The sequence below is a fragment of the Pelophylax lessonae genome, assembly GCF_965119305.1.
Source record: "Pelophylax lessonae genome assembly, chromosome: 1".
NCBI classification, from domain to species: domain Eukaryota; kingdom Metazoa; phylum Chordata; class Amphibia; order Anura; family Ranidae; genus Pelophylax; species Pelophylax lessonae.
The window spans coordinates 275,714,900-275,732,172 of NC_138768.1; the positions used below are offsets into that span (position 1 = coordinate 275,714,900).

At 44.1% G+C, this 17,273-nt stretch overlaps 1 protein-coding gene across 1 annotated transcript in view; it reads left to right on the top strand.

Moving 5' to 3' along the window:
• The window catches only part of LOC309544319 (uncharacterized protein), a gene marked incomplete at its 5' end in the record, with an annotated part of 29,434 nt that extends 21,054 nt beyond the window's left edge, over nucleotides 1-8,380 (top strand). Inside the window, 2 exons of the mRNA XM_082243226.1 lie at nucleotides 3,766-3,867; nucleotides 7,446-8,380. Coding sequence (XP_082099352.1) covers nucleotides 3,766-3,867; nucleotides 7,446-8,331 — 988 coding nt within the window. The 3' untranslated portion in view covers nucleotides 8,332-8,380. The remainder of the gene's footprint in view (nucleotides 1-3,765; nucleotides 3,868-7,445) is intronic.
• Nucleotides 8,381-17,273: the final 8,893 nt, after the last annotated feature.

Below are 17,273 nucleotides of genomic sequence, written 5' to 3' on the forward strand. Positions count from 1 at the left end.
ATTGGTACTTAAAAATCCCCATAGGCAACATTTTAAAAATTTCTGCAGGTTACTAGCTTAGAGTTACAGAGGAGGTCTAGGGCTCAAATTATTGCTCTCGCTCTAACGATCGCGGCGATACCTCACATGTATGGTTTGAACACCGTTTACATATGTGGGCGGGACTTGCGTATGCGTTGCTTCTGCGCGCGAGCTAACGGGGACAGGGCGCTTTAATTTTTTTTTTTTTTCCTATTTATTTTATTTATTATTTTTTTATTTTTACACAGTTTAAAAAAAAAAATGTTTTGATCATTTTTATTCCTATTACAAGGAATGTAAACATCCCTTGTAATAGAAATAGGCATGACAGGTCCTCTTTATTGTGAGATCTGGGGTCAAAAAGACCTCACACCTCACAACTACACTAAAAAAGAAAAGAAAGAAAAAAAATTGTTGAAAGAGGAAAAAAAAAAAGCAAAAAAAAAAGCGGCCCTTTAAACCGGTTGCTAGGCAACGTCTTTTGACGTAGCTCCGGTCCTCCAAGACCATAGAGTTGAGTGAGGGCCATCTTGCCCTCACTCGACTTCCTGTCTCTGAGGATCCGGGACCGGATAGTTTTCCCCGCTGCCGGCGGGTCCGGTAAGCTGGGAAAACGTCTGGGACGCGGCAGGAGGGGGGGGGGGCACCTCTTCCCCTGCACCGTAAGGGTAATTCCGCGGCAAATCCGCCACTGGGACCACCCTTATCTGAAAGCCGACCGCCCGCCGTTTCAAAAAATACCGGGGTTATGGGGGCTATCTGCTGCCATAACCCCAGTATTTAGCTTTTAATGGCCGACGCATATAGTCGTTAGGCGGTCAGTAAGTGATTGCATGCATATGGCAAACAGGTGACGATGACTGATGGGGTGACAGGTGACGATGACTGATGGGGTGACAGGTGACAATGACTTATGGGGTGACAGGTGACGATGACTGATGGGGTGACAGGTGACGATGACTGATGGGGTGACAGGTGATGATGACTGATGAGGTGACAGGTGACGATGATTGATGAGGTGACAAGTGACGATGATTGATGGGGTGACAGATGACAATCACTGACGGGGTGACAGGTGACGATGATTGATGGGGTGACAAGTGACGATCACTGATGGGGTGTCAAGTGACGATGATTGATAGGGTGACAGATGACGATGACTGATGGGGTGACAGGTGACGGTGATTGATGGGGTGACAGGTGACAGGCGATGGTCACTGATGGGTGACAGGTGACGGGCAATGGTGCACGGCGGTACTGATGGCAGTCTCTGGTGACCGGTGAACTTTAGGCTATGTTCACATGTGAGCGTAGCGATCGCGGGCAGAATCACTGCGATTATGCCCGTGATCCAGAAATCATTGCAAATTGCGGGGCGCCTGTGCGTTGCCCGTGATTTGCAATAGCACCCCAAACGCTGTGCGATGTTGCTGCGATTTCCGCCTGCCGAATCGTGATAACATCACGCAAACAACGCATGACGCCCCAAAGAAGCTCTTGTACCTTTTTTGGGCGTCATGCGTTGTTTGCGCGATGTTACCGCGATTCGGCAGGCGGAAATGGCGGCAACATTGCACAGCGTTTGGGGTGCTATTGCAAATCACTGGCAACGCACAGGCGTCCCGCAATTTGCAATGATTTCTGGATTGCGGGCAGAATCGCGGTGATTCTGCCCGCGATCGCTGCGCTCACATGTGAACGTTATGGGTATCAATTTCTGGGCACTGATGAGGTGACTGTTGGGTGACAGGTGACATTGGGGGGGGCTGAGGACTGTGTGGGGGGACCTTTTATTTGTGTGATTTTACTTTTTCAGGTACACAGAGCAGTAACTCACTGTTTCTAGTTCTTCTCCCCTCATACTGGAAACTGTATGAGGAGAGAAGAGCTAGTAACACTGAGTTACTGCTCTTTGTTTACATTTTCTGATCGGCTGTGAATGGATTCACAGCCGATCACATAGTAAACAGTCACTGTCAGTGACTGTTTACTACTGCCGGTGACAGCTGTGTTCCTACGGAACACAGTGCCACCGACATGACCGCGCTGCGCGCTCCCGATCGCGCATGCGCGGTCATCTCCCGGCCGCCTCCATTGTGATCGGCTGTGTCATTGGAACACAGCCGATCACGTGGGAAACAGCCACGCCCAGTGGCTGTTTCCCCCCTGCCGGTGACGGGGGTGTCCCGGGGACACCCCGACACCGGCAGTGCACGGCGGCGCGCCCGCGATCGCGCGCCTGCCGTGCATTTCCTGGGTCACGTCATATGACGTCCGCCCAGGATAATAGCCGCACCGTCCCGCCGTCATATGACGGCGGGCGGGCGGTAAGTGGTTAAAGTGTATTTGTTGACAAAATATTGCATTTGAAAGACCACTGCGTAAATACAGTGTGACATAAAATATTGCAACAATCACCATTTTATTCTCTAGGGTCCCTGCCAAAAAAATATCTGTTTGGGGGGTTCTAAGTAATTTTCTAGCAAAAAATACTGATTTTACCTTGTAAGCAACAAGTGTCAGAAAAAAGCTTAGTCTTTAGGAGGTTCAACAGCCCTCAATTAGACGGAAGTTCATTCCTTTTGATCTAAGAACAAAATGATGCATTGTGTTTATAGTTCACTCCCAGCCTTAACAATGTTGATAAACATTTGCCAGTGGCTTTTTTTTTTTTTTTTTTTTTTTCTTGATAGCTGTGAGTGAGCAGAGAACGTCTCTGCTCTGAGTCCCGGTTCACACATATGCAATGCGGGAACCCTGCGAATCCACTGCGGGTTCCCACATCGCATTCAACTCGCAGGCAGTTCATATTGCCATATGCGAATCACTGGGGGTGTCAATACAAAGTTGACAACACCCCAGAAGAATTTGCATATCGCAGTGCGAACTGTCAGTTCGGACATTAATCAGATCACATAGGTGTGAACACCCATGCAAGATTCTGGTGCGGACCCAAAAAAGGGTACTGTGCGAGTTGTGTCCGAATCCGATGCGAATTCAGCCATACAATCTGTATGGCTGAATTGGCATCGCACGGACATCGCATGTGATTTGCAGTGCGATTCACATGCGATGTCTGTCATCGAATAAATGTGAACCGGTGCTGAATCAAGGACATACCGCTTGAAGATCGTGATGGGGGGTGAATAGAGATCACGATTTTTTAACGATTAATCGTGCAGCTCTAATATCCACTGTGGCTACACAATGTGAAAGTAGTGCAAATGAGAGCTACCCAAATCTTTTGTGTGTGTCAAAACTGTCAGCAAACCTGTCACAAGGCTTTCATGAATTAGGGCCAGTTCACACCACATATAGTCCAGTGTGTTTTTTTTTTTTTCTGCATCAAAAACGCATGAAAAGTAGGTTATATGGTTTCCAATGGCATAGTTCTTATCAGTGCGGTCAGTTCCAGAAAAAGTAGAACTTCCTTCATTTTTCCTGCACTGGACTGTACTGGAACACAGTAAAATGCATCAAAACACACCGGAATGCCCTGGAGCGCATCAAAAATGCAACGGACCCCAGTACAGTGAAAAAAAAACAGGGAAAAAAAAAGCACCTGCAATGCATCCAAAAATGCGCATGCAAAAAACACATCCAGAACGGATCTGGAGTGCATTTTTTGTGGTGTGAACCAGCCCTTAGGCATATGACTTTTTAATGGGCCAATATGCTTTATTGATATCCCCAATTGTCTCTTGGAGGTTTTAACCACTAAGCACACTTTTTCTTTCTTCACAGTTTTGATGAGTTGCTGGACTTACTCTCTAGCCATTTGCAGCAACAGAACAAAGTCTACAGAAAACGTGTTCCGCCTGTGGTAAGGCTAATAATCACATTGCGGTAAGTTTGCTTCACTATTTTGTTCTGGTAATGTGTGTCATTTCAGCACCTTAAGCATGTTCTTGTGCAACCCCATAACAAAATGTCCATACAGACAAAACAATACATAAAGTAATTGCTTATTAAAATATGTGTGTGTATATGTATATATATATATATATATATATATATATATATATGTATGTGTGTGTATGTATGTATGTATGTGTATGTGTATATATATATATATATATATATAAATATAATTTTTTTTTTTTTCTTGGTGCCCAGGCTGCTCACCCTAAGGGCTTTTTAAAGTAGACCTTATCCAGGTTGGTTGCCTCTCAGCTTTCCTTGCTTTGAGGGAGGCAGGAGGTCGCAGGTTTGCTTAATAGCACTGAATCCCATGGGAACGTCGCTGCAGCACGTTCGAGGGCTTGTGGAGTGCTGTACAGTTCCAAGACTATAGTCCACTACGGGGGGAGCCCAGATCATAACGCTTGTGATATCAGCCTGACCAGGATGAATGTGAATATTTTGCTGGGACCAGAAGCTCTGCATTGGGAAAGTGAAATGGTACATGGCTACATGCCACTGCTGCATGGGTCCCAGAATGCTGTGCTCCTGCCCTTCGACTGTGGAATAGGGTTAGCTGGCCATGTGCACCCTTTTTGCTTAAATTTTGATGGTGACTTCTCGGTGAGACCTTTTTTCCTTTCATGGGTGGCCCCCCTTATAGTGTGCATACATGGGTCTGTCTTCGAACAATACTGCACATACCCTGTGGCAGGACAGTCATCCCTCCCATGTCTGATCAGGGCACCCTTTTGGGAAGCTCCCTCCATAATCTGGCACTGCAGGTGGTGGGATACCAACTGGCCTCCCTCTGCAGGGGTGGGGACTGGGGGCTTGGCCAGCACTCCGGTGGCTACTGGCTAAGTGGACAGTTCTGCCAGTATCATTCCTCTGCTTGGCTCTCATTCAGAGTCATTGGCAGCATTGATCTCCTTTATTCCATCCGGCCACTTTCCTCTGCTAATTTTTTTATGCTTTAGTAGTTTTAACAAGTGGTTAACATGCAAATGTTCCACCTATGCAGGGGCTAGCATCGAAGTTGTTACAGAAGTTAACTCCCATGGAAGGCAAAAATAAGCAAATCCTAAATAACAAAAAAAAAAAAAAAAAATGAGAGCTAACACAACAGTAAAAGTGTTCATGAAATCATAAGGACCAAGGGGTCCTAGGGAGGTTCCCCACGACTACAGGGCATCCCCTGGGCCCACCAATATCCAAAAGATGTGCAATATACAGTCTATTCTGGACTGAAAAGGAAAAAAGGAGTGGAAACCACAGGAAAATTAGGCAGAAAGGTGCGGCTAGAGGAAAGGAGCTTGTGCACCTGCCGAGTAGGGAGCTAGAGAAGGGATAGAGGAGTCTAGGAAAGAGGCCAAAATATGAGGAGAAAGTATTGGTTCGGGAGCATCAGGACCGTCCGTCACGGACAGCCTTAGCTGGCTGGGGGGAGGATAGGAAAGGCATATGACAGCCATGGTTCCCAAATTTTGAGAAACTTTGCATGAGTCAAAAATCTTTTTGGACAAGGACTTTGGACAGATGAGACAAGGTTGGAGCTTTTATAACAAGTCGCATAACCTGTACATTCACTGATTCAAAAAAATGTAGCTTTATAAGTCAATAACACTAATTCTTTCTGTGAAACCTGAATCTTAAGACAATCACAGAATCCTGGAGTGTAATTTGCTGCCCAGTGGCCAAAAGCTTTGTCTGTCGCAAGTCATGGGTTCTCCAACAGGATTATAATCCAAAACACACAGCTTTACAAACCAGAGAATGGTTAAGCACATAACAGTGGATTATTATGAAGTATCCTTCTATGAGCCCTGGTCTGAATCCTGTCCAGCATAAATGGAAGGCGCTGAAACATGCAGTCTGGAGAAGGCACCCTTCAAACCTGAAACAGCTGGAAATGTTTGCTTAAGAAGAGTAGACCAAATTATCTGTTGACTGGTGCAAATATCTCATTGAGAGTTACAGACCTACAGTGATACCTCGGTTCACGAACTTAATTCGTGAACTGACTCTGGTCGCGAACCGAATTGGTTGTGAACAGAGGCACATTTTCCCATAGGGTTCAATGTAAATCCGGTTAATCCGTTCTGACCTTTTTTTTTATTTTTGGTTTTTGAAGCACAAAAATATGAAACAAATTACAATACACATTAGTACAGTATAGTAATGTATAAAGAGAGAACACTAACCTTGCTTGAGATGACTTCTGGCATGGAGGAAGGCAGGTGGGAGGCTGTGAAATACAGTAAGTACAGTATTGTACACAAGTACTGTAAAGGATTGTACAGTACTGTATGTGCTAAAAAGCAAAAAGTGTCTTCACAGTACTTCTTTCTGTGCCTCTTCTTCTCTCCACGATCTTCCTACAGGAAGTCACGACCATGTGACAGCCTGGAAATAGCATTAAAATGGCCACGGCTCCTGTTCGTGAACCGAAGCGGAGTTCGTGAACCGGAGCATATTTTTATGAACTTTTCTGTTCATGAACCGAGTTGTTCATGAACAGAAGCGTTCGTGAACCGAGGTATCACTGTAATTTGTTTTTACCCTAAACTGTGGCCAACCAAAAAAGAAAAAAAAAAGATTCACGCAGTTATGGGAGAATGCCAACTGGTTAGGCTCATGCTGTGGCATTGCCTCATTCATTCCCTGGAGAGAAGATGGAGTTGTGAATGTGGATGAAAGGACAAAATGTGGAGATATATATAAAGACTGTGGGAGGAATGCATAGTGGGAGAAGTGGTGAGTGTTGTTGGATAGTGATGCTGGCTTGTGGGGATTGTTGGATAGTGACGCTGGCTTGTGGGGAAGCCTAATGTAGATGGTTGGGGGACAAGGATTGTATATGAAGTAAATGGCCAAGATGGGGGGGGTAAGAAATTTGGTAGAGGGGGATTTGGTAATGGATAGGTGGATGAAAATGGTAGGGGAGTGAAAGAGTGCTATTGTGTTTCTAGGAAAGACGTTTACAGAGGTGGTGACGGAGTGAATAGTAGGAAAGGAAAGAGTGGAATGTTTTTTAGATGGGAGGAGGAATGACTGAGGTAATGTATGGCACGACCCTGGATTGCATCTCTACTTGGTACTCCACTGGGCACCTTTTTTATTTTCTGTATGTCCAGCATGTTGGAGACATTATGTCCAGCATCAGGTTGAAATTTTGGTTGGTGGCTCTCATGTGGGCATTGTGGTTGTCCTGGACTATAAAGAGGCAAGGTTTTCTAAAGATGCATTCTGTTCTTAAGTTAAAGGTGTACCTGAGGTGTTGCTGATAATAGCTTGGGTTTCAATAACTGTGTGCTATTTAAAAATGTTGTCTATGTCTTCCTGTGCTGATTTCTAGCTGCTTTCCATGCTGTAAATTCAAAATATTCTTTTGAACATTGACATTGTGTTAACCTTTCTGAACTGCTCAGAGGTGCCCATACAGGATGAGTCTTTGATACTTTTCCAGTTGGCTTTTAAGCTTTGCTTTGAAAAACAATTATATTTTGTCTTTATGTTTTTAGGTACCTAGCAACCGGTCAGTCCTTGGCTAGTCTGCACTTCCATTTTATGGTGGGAAAAAGGACGACAAGCTACATTATTCGTGACACCTGCGCAGTCATTTGGGATGTGCTGAAGGATGTAGTCCTGCAAAAACCTTCAAAGGAAGAATGGTTAAAGATATCCCATCTTTTCTGGGAGCGTTACAATTTCCCCAATTGTTTGGGAGCAATTGATGGTAAACACATGCAAATTATCAAGCCAGTATCGAGTGGCAGCAATTCCTTAACTTATACAAAAAAATTTCCTTTTGTTTTATTAGCAGTGGTTGATGCAAATTATTTTTTTAGTTCTATCGATGTAGGGTCATATGGGAGCTGCGTTGACTCCAATAGTTTTGACCACTCTTCATTTGGACAGATGATGCATGAAGATGGACTTGACCTGCCTGAGAACTGTCCACTACCGGTAACAGGTCCTACTCTACCTTTTGTCTTTTTAGGAAATGAGGCCTTTGCCTTAGGTGAGCACTTGCTAAAGCCCTATTTAAATTTCTCACGGAATTTACAGGAGAGGGTTTTCAATTATCGCCTTCACAGGGCACAAAAAGTTGTTGAGGAAGCTTCTGGCATCCTTTCCAATAAGTGGCATGTATTGCGCACTCCCATCAACTTGGACATGCAGGATGCTATCACTGCAGTTAAATCAGCGTGTGCTCTGCACAACTTTGTTCTGGAGCGTGATGACTTCATTTTTGAAGACTCTCTCACTCACCGCATGGAAAGAGCCCGTTGGACTAGAACTCAGGACAACATGCATAGTGCAAACATCCGGGAAGATTTTGCATCCTTCTTTATGTCTCCCACAGGACAGCTCCCCTGGCAAGCTACGTCTAGTGAAAATTATTAAATAAGAATTTCTAAAAGTTTAAGTTCTACTCTCTTGTTCTCTTGCCTGGAAAAAATACTAAACACTGGTAATTGTGACTATACGCAAAAATCACTCATTGGGGACTAAGTATTCCTTTAAAAGTCCTTATTGAATAGTGACCTGCTGTTAACTCACATTTTTGTCTTATGCTTTATTACTTGTATATCCTTCTTTTTGTAGACCATTCAGATGCATACTTCTTTGTAACTGAAAAAATGGACTTGTCTTTTCAATGTTTGTTTTTCAATGTTTATTCCTTAAAATGTATTAAAACAAAAAAAATAATCCACTGATTGATAGGATTACTTCTATCTTTAATAACTAATGCTCACAAATTATCACCGGGCCCAATGTCTAGCCAGATGTGCACAGTGGAAATTTTTGAAATCCTGACTTCTAGAAACACTACCTCAAACTTCTGACAGGGCCCACATGTTTGGAGTGCATACTACTGCAATGCTGTACAATAAGGCCCCGTTCACACAGGGGCGATCCGACTTGGGGGGGCGACCTCGGAGCGGCCGGCACGGACTTCATAACATTGAAGTCTATGACGGTCGCGCCGGGTCGCTCCTATTAGAACGGGTCCGCAGCTTCCCTATGGAAGGCGACCTTTGAGGCGACCAGGTCGCCTCACAGGTTGCCTTAGTGTGAACGGGGACTTATACTAGCTAGGTTCTCTTTATGAAAATAAACAATTTTAAGTATGTAATACAGTAGTGCAGTGTCAATAAAAACAAAAAAAAAAAAACAAAAGGCATACCGTACAGACATATAGATTACCCTTGTTGCCTTTTCTGTGAGGATAAGTATATCTTCAAATCTGGGAAAACGTCATGCCTAATTTCTTCCCAGCCTCTCTGCCACTTGTAATGGGTCTAGTTCTTGTAATGGGCATCACTGGGGTCATAGTGCATCATGTGGACCCTCACCGAAGTATGAGGGTCAAAGGATCACAGGATCAGTGTGTGATAGCCTACAATGTATCTTCCTTGGTCACTGGACTACCTGGGGCATCAGTAGAAATGTGATGCATTGTAATTATTATCTTTTAATGGTATCGGGGTATTTACATCTTTGGAGATACACCTGGCTTGGAGGAGTTTGGCAGTTGGTTCCTTACCAGGACATAAGCTCTGTCGACCTTTTATAGCTATATAGCATAGGGGTCATCGGTGTCCGGTAAGTGAATACCTAAAGGGGGAGGACCGGCACTTGCTCACTGCACCGAAAAGATTGCATGATTGTGCACTTTCTTTCTGGCACTCCAGCACTTTCGTGGGACCCATTTTTTGGGACTGTTTACATCTAATCATCTATTGAGATCTTAATGAATTTTTTTATCTGGACTGGCACCTTATTTTATTATTGTTTATATCTATATGCTTTCTACACTTCAGCCTTTTTGCACATTTTTGCAATACTGCACGGTGCACTTTAAGAGTTTTGTATTGTAGAACATTATATATTTTTTATGTGTATGATTCACATTCAATACTATTTTGCGCTGTGTATATATATTTTCTTGCACTTGAGGATTTTGGGCACACCACAATTCATGAACAGCTGCATTTCGGTTTTTATCATTGATATCATGTTATTTTAGTTAATCACTGATCTTTGCGCTGTATTTGCACTGCACTTTAGTTTATTTGGTCACCACCATTTTGAACAGCAGCATTGAAGTTCACAGTAGTATAGTTGTTTTTCCTGAGCGCGGTACACACCTACCTTTTAGTTTAGCAGATATACAATATCTCACAAAAGTGAGTACACCCCTCACATTTTTGTAAATATCTTATTAAATCTTTTCATGTGACAACACTGAAGAAATGACACTTGGCTACAATGTAAAGTAGTGAGTGTACAGCTTGTATAACAGTGTAAATTTGCTGTCCACTCAAAATAACTCAACACAGAGCCATTTAATGTTTAAACCGCTGGCAACAAAAGTGAGTACACCCCTAAGTGATAATTTCCAAATTGGGCCCAAAGTGTCAATATTTTGTGTGGCCACCATTTTTTTCCAGCACTGCCGTAACCCTCTTGGGCATGGAGTTCACCAGAGCTTCACAGGTTGCCACTGGAGTCCTCTTCCACTCCTCCATGATGACATCACGGAGCTGGTGGATGTTAGAGAGATGTTGCGCTTCTCCACCTTCTGTTTGAGGATGCCCCACAGATGCTCAATAGGGTTTAGGTTTGGAGACATGCTTGGCCAGTCCATCACCTTTTTGCCCTCAGCTTCTTTAGCAAGGCAGTGGTTGTCTTGGAGGTGTGTTTGGGGTTGTTATGTTGGAATACTGCCCTGCCGCCCAGTCCCTGAAGGTAGGGGATCATGCTCTGCTTCAGTATGTCACAGTACATGTTGACATTCATGGTTCCCTCAATGACCTGTAGCGCCCTAGTGCCGGAAGCACTTGGGCAGCCCCAGACCATGAAACTCCCACCATAATGCTTGACTGTAGGCAAGACACACTTGTCTTTGTACTCCTCACCTGGTTGCCGCCACACGCTTGACACCATCTGAACCAAATAAGTTTATCTTGGTCTCATCAGACCACAGGACATGGTTCAAGTAATCAATGTTCTTAGTCTGCTTGTCTTCAGCAAACTGTTTGTAGGCTTTCTTGTGCATCATCTTTTAGAAGAGGCTTCCTTCTGGTATGACAGCCATGCAGATGAATTTGATGCAGTGTGCGGCGTATGGTCTGAGTACTGACATGCACTCAACTTGTTTAGTTGACCATGGCGATGTTTGTTCTGCGTGGAACCTGTCCTGTTAAATCACTGTATGGTCTTGGCCACCGTGCTGCATCTCAGTTTCAGGGTCTTGGCAATCTTCTTATAGCCTAGGCCCTCTTTATGTAGAGCAACAATTCTTTTTTTTTTTTTTTTTTTTTTTTTTTTTTTCAGATCCTCAGAGAGTTGTTTGTCATATGGTGCCATGTTGAACTTCCAGTGACCAGTGTGGGAGCGTCAGAGCGATAACACCAAATTTAACACACCTGCTCCCCATTCACACCTGAGACCTTGTAACACTAACTAAGTCACATGACACCGGGGAGGGAAAATGGCTAATTGGGCCCAGTTTGGACATGTTCACTTAGGGGTGTACTCACTTTTTCTGCCAGCGGTTTAGACATTAATGGCTGTGTGTTGAGTGATTTTGAGGGGACAGCAAATGTACACTGTTATACAAGCTCACTACTTTACATTGTAGCAAAGTGTATTTTCTTCAGGGTTGTCACATGAAAAGATTTAATAATAAAATATTTACAAAAATGTGTGAGATACTGTACATGGGGGCGGCTGTCCAACCAAAACCTTGTTTAGGGTTGAGCTAGTATGAGGAAGGGTTAGTTATATAGTTAGGCATGTTGGGAAAAAAAAGTCATAAGTCTGTCTAGTTCAACCACTAGAAATGATTAAATAATTTGAAAACCTCCATAAACCAGAACACAATACCCACAGTTGGTCCAGAGAAGGAAAAACCCTTAAAGTGGTTATAAAGGCTAAAGGTTTTTTACCTTCATGCATTCTACAGCCCCCAAATACTCACCTAAGCCCCCTCTTGATCCAGTGATGTGCACAGGAGCCCCGGCTGTCCTGGCTCTCTGTCTCCTCATTGGCTGAGACACAGCAGTGGGAGAAATAGACTCCCACTGCTGTCAATCACAGCCAGGACGCCAATGAGGATAGAGCAGGGGCGGGGCCACACTGTGGCTCTATGTGTCTAATGGATGCATAGAGCGGGGCTCGGGAGCCCCCATAGCAAATTACCTGCTATTGGGAGCACTGGACATAAGGGAGGAGCTCCGGTGGGGGACCCGGGGAGAATCAGGGGTGCTCTGTGCAAAACCATTACACAGAGCAGGTAAGTAAAACATGTTTAAAAAAAAATGCCTTTAATATCACTTTAAAGCAAGGTCCAAATTTGCTCCAGCAGGGAAAGAGAAATCCCTACTGTTCCCCCTGCTTCAATTTACGAATAATGGAGGCCACTGTGCTCATTGGGAGATGCAAAAATGTTTCTGTAGCCTTCCCCACATCTGTTATAGTTAGTGAGGTTGAAAAAAAAAAACACCAGTCCATCCAGTTTAACCTATGTTGAGTGTGCATGTGTGTGTTTGCTGTCAATAGTATATTGTATCCCCCTGTATGTTGTGGTCGTTAAGGTGCTCATCATTATCGACGTTCCCTGCTGATACCACTGCTTGTGGAAGAGAATTCCACATCCTTACCGCTCTGACGGTAAAGAACCTTTTACGCAGTTTAAGGTTAAACCGATTCTATTCCAATTTTAGTAAATGGCCGTTTCTCCTTTTATATTCCCTTTTGCTAAAAAAATTGTTCCCTATACTAGGGTCACTAGTACGATATTTGTACATTGATATCATATCCCCTCTCAAGAGAGAATAAGTTCAATGCTTGTAGTCTTTCCTCATAGCTGAAATCCTCCATTCCCTTTATTAGCTTTGTTGCTCTTCTCTGGACTCTCTCCAGTTCCAGCACATCCTTCCTGTGGACCGGTGCCCAGAACTGGATGGCATACTCGAGATGCGGCCGGACCAGAGTCTTGTAGAGTGGGAGAATTATCTTTTTATCTCTGGAGTGAATCCCCTTTTTTATACATGCCAGTATTCTGTTAGTTTTGCTTGCCAGCAGCTTGGCATTGCATGCCATTGCTGAGCTTGTCGTCTACTAGGACCCCCAGGTCCTTTTACATCTTACATTCCCCCAAAGGTTCTCCCCTTAGTGAGTAACTTGCGTTCGTATTTCTGAAACCCAAATGCATTACCTTACATTTTCCAACATTAAACCTCATTTGCCATGTAGATGCCCACGCCTTATTTTGTTCAGGTCTTCTTGTAAAGTTTCCACATCCTGTGTAGAAGTTATTGCCCTGCTTAATTTAGTATCGTCCACAAATATGGAGATTGAGCTGTTTATCTCATCCTCTAGATTGTTCATGAATAAATAAAACTGGATTGGTCCCAGGACAGATCTTTGGGGGACCCCACTTTCCACACCAGACCTTTCCGAGTACTCCCCATTTATCACCACCCTTTGGACTCACCCCTGAAGCCAGTTTTCAAACCAGGTACTCACCTTATGGTCCATACCTACGTACCTTTAGTTTGTGCAGTAAACGTTTGTGGGAAACTGTATCAAATGCCTTTGCAAAATCCAGATACACCACATCCACAGGCCATCCATTATCTAGATCGCAGCTCACTTCTTCATAGAAGGTTAATAGATTGATCTTGCTAACTGGCCTGTAGTTCCCAGGGATATATCTTGGCCCTTTTTTAAATATTGGTACCACGTTAGCTTTTCTCCAATCAGTTGGTACCAGTCCCGTCAGTAGACTGTCCATAAAAATTAGGAACAATGGTCTGGCTATCACCTGGCTGAGTTCCTTAAGGACCTTTTTAGGTGTAAGCCATCTGGTCACGGTGACTTATTTATGTTACAATTTTCAAGTCTAGTTCTGAGTCTGTATTCTGTTAACCATGAGAGTGCTTCCTGTGATGTGTTTAACTTTAACATTACAGTCTAGGTTACTGTATCCCCCAATTCTTTTGTGAAGACTGAGCAGGAGAATTTATTTAGAACCCTTGCCTTCTCTCTGTCCTTTATAGCCAGATTCCCTTCATCGTCCTTTATGGGGCGAATATGTTCTGGCCTCAGTTTTTTACTATTTATATAATTAAAGAATTTCTTTTTTTTTTTTTTTTTTTTTTTACTCTTCCGCTATATACCTTTCGTGTTCTATCTTAGCCACCTTGATTGCTCTCTTTTTTTTTTTTTTAAACTTCTTTTTTATTGAGTTTTTGTCAGACAAACAAAAAAGTATAAATACATTACAATAAAATAGAGTACACGATATCCACAAAAATAACCACAGATCATGAAAATCTATAACAAAAGTGAAATGAGAGCTAAAACACATATCTATGAACATTCGTTAGCCAATAAAGACAATGGCATGTTATAACATATTCATCCTAATTAACTCAATACAAGAAACTCAGCAGTAATAGCAAATGGTGGTCAGTACTGTATTCATTCCCTGAAGCGGTGTGCAGAACCAGAAATGGACCCCACCGTGCCCACACGCCCTACTCAGTTAAACCAAAGCGGAGCTACAGGTGTCGGCCTGGTCAACCCATCCACCCCAAATCTTTGTAAATTTCTCTGGACAGCCCCTGGCTTCATAAGTCAGTTTGTATAAGGGTAGAACTTGGTTAATTAGGTTTTTCCAGAGATCAAGTGGGACCCTATCCGTATGTACTTACTGCATCACCACGGTCTTCCTGGCATAAAACAACAGGAGACTTATGCCCCGTACACACGTGCAGATTATCTGAAGACTTTTGTCTGCAGACTTACCTTTTCTATGTAGTGCAAGGGCCTGCCGGATTGCATACAAATTGAAAGTGTTTAGGTTTGACCTCATATTACATGGTTTTGGTAAGTCTGCAGACAAAAGTCTTCAGATAATCTGCACGTGTGTACGGGGCATAAGGAACTGTTTTTGGTGAGATCGAAGATCAACTTCTCAGAGAATCCCCAATATGCACCATTTGGGGTTGCAAACATTTTTTTTTTAAAGGTATTTTATTAATAGAACACAAAAAAAACACAAATAACAATCCGATACAGATAAAGGAGTGCAGCAAAGGAGAAAACAAAGTATTTCCAAGAATCATACAGATACAAATACAGTTCTAGAAAGTAAAATTACATCAGTTACAGTATCATAAACATAAGGCACCACCTTTGACTCCCTCCTCCCCGCACCTCCCCCTCCCACCAGAAAACTCTCTCTCTTTTTTTTTTTTTTTAATTTCTTTTATTGGAAAACCCTCAAATATTATGAGGAACAAATGAAAGAAAATTAGCATAACCCTTCACAACGTACGTTCTTGCAACAAAAGTAAAGAAGTATGCAACCCACTACAGGTAGACACCACCACCCCCCACTTAGCCCCCGTCACAGTAAGATATAGTTAGAAGCAAGGTTGCCAATAATGAAAGATAAGGTGGCACAATCGTCAATGCAAATGTTCTCTATATTACCATCCCGAGGACCTAAACCTCCCTGGACCCCAGAACCGAGTCCATCCATGAGGACCATACTTTAGCAAATTTTTTCGTGGAACCTCTAGCTAAATATGTGAGCTTATACATGGGAAGAGCATTATTGACCAATTCCACCCAGGCCACAACCGTAGGCGGAGCATCCTGCTTCCATCGCAGGGCAATCAGTTTCTTGGCATAGAAAAATAGAATACACAGCAGAGTTCTCTGGGACTGTCGAATACCCTCCTCCTCCAGATTGCCGAGCAGGCATCTGTCCGGGGAGCAAATATTCAGAAGCGCCAATTTGTCCGCAATAAAAGTACATACCCCCTTCCAAAAGGACTGGATCAGTGAGCACGACCAGACCATGTGGAAGAAGTCCCCCCGAACCACCTGGCATCGGAAACACAACGGAGAGGCGAGCCTCCCCATCGCAAACAGACGAGCGGGAGTGTAGTAAATTCTATGCAAATAATTTAACTGAATAACCCTATCCCCTGCAGCTATCAGCCCATGGAACTGAGCACCGAGCAGATCATCCCAGTCCACCAGCTCCAATTGTGGTACATCCACTTGCCACTTTGCCCGAAGGGACACCATCTTCTCCCCACCACCACCAAGAATCAGGCCACAGTATCTGGAGATAAGTTTAGTGTGATCGGGATCTAGCAATTCCTTCTCCAAACGAGCCGGAGCTAGGTGCACCCCCCGAAGCCCAAACTGGGTGGCCACCGTATGTCGAAGTTGCTAGTACAGAAACCAGCACGTCGAGGGAACCCCCAGCTCCGCCCTCAGCTCAGCAAAGGACTTAAACTCACGGTCCCTAAACAACTGATGAGCATATTTTAAATCAAATCCCGCCCACCTTCTGGGAGAGTCCAGCTTGTATAACTCCGGTAGTCCCGGGTTAAACCACAAGGGAGCATTAGGAGACCCATTAAAGGAAGAACCCCCCCTCTTAGCATTACACATATGGACAATCTTATACGACAACCTAAGGATAGCCGCACCCTCCACCGGGTAGGGACCTTTCCTGTACAGAGAGTTCAACAGTGCCTCGTAAGATCCCATCACCGCCGCCGATGTGGTAACCGCTGCATTCGGCAGGTCAGGGAAGAACCAGGCATGCACATGCGTTAGTTGAGCAGCCAGGTAATAAGCCTGCAGATCCGGAGCCGCCAGACCCCCAGCCTGAGCTGGGAGTTTCAACGTGCCAAGAGAGATCCGCGCCGGCTTTGCCCCCCAAATAAAAGAGACTAGTATGGAGTCAATACTTGCAAACAGCCGCTTGGGAAGATACACCGGTGCTTGCCAAAATAGGTAGAGAAAGCGGGGCAAATAGATCATTTTAAAGATATTAATTCTACCCATCAGGTTGAGTGGTAATTTGCTCCAGGTGGCCAGGGTTTGCTTCAGCCTCTGTATCATCGGAGCAATATTATTATCAACATACCTCTCCACCGGTTGCTGGATGAGCACGCCCAAGTATCGAAATTTAGTCGCCACCTGGAGGCTGCGCGGAAGCACCAAGTCAGAAGCTCGGTGCGGGTCAAAGGGGAACGCCACAGACTTATCCCAATTAACCTTGAACCCTGAGAGCCTCCCAAAGGACTCTATCACTTCCAAGGCAGCATCTAAGGAGTCCCGGGAATCAGCTAAATAAAGGAGCATATCGTCAGCATATAAAGATGTTTTCTCTTCCAACTCTCCCACCCGACATCTGCGAATCCTCTCATGACGCCGAAGTAGAGTCGCCAGTGGCTCCAGTGCCAAGGCAAACAACAGGGGCGACAAAGGGCACCCCTGTCGAGTACCTCGGCATACGGAAAATT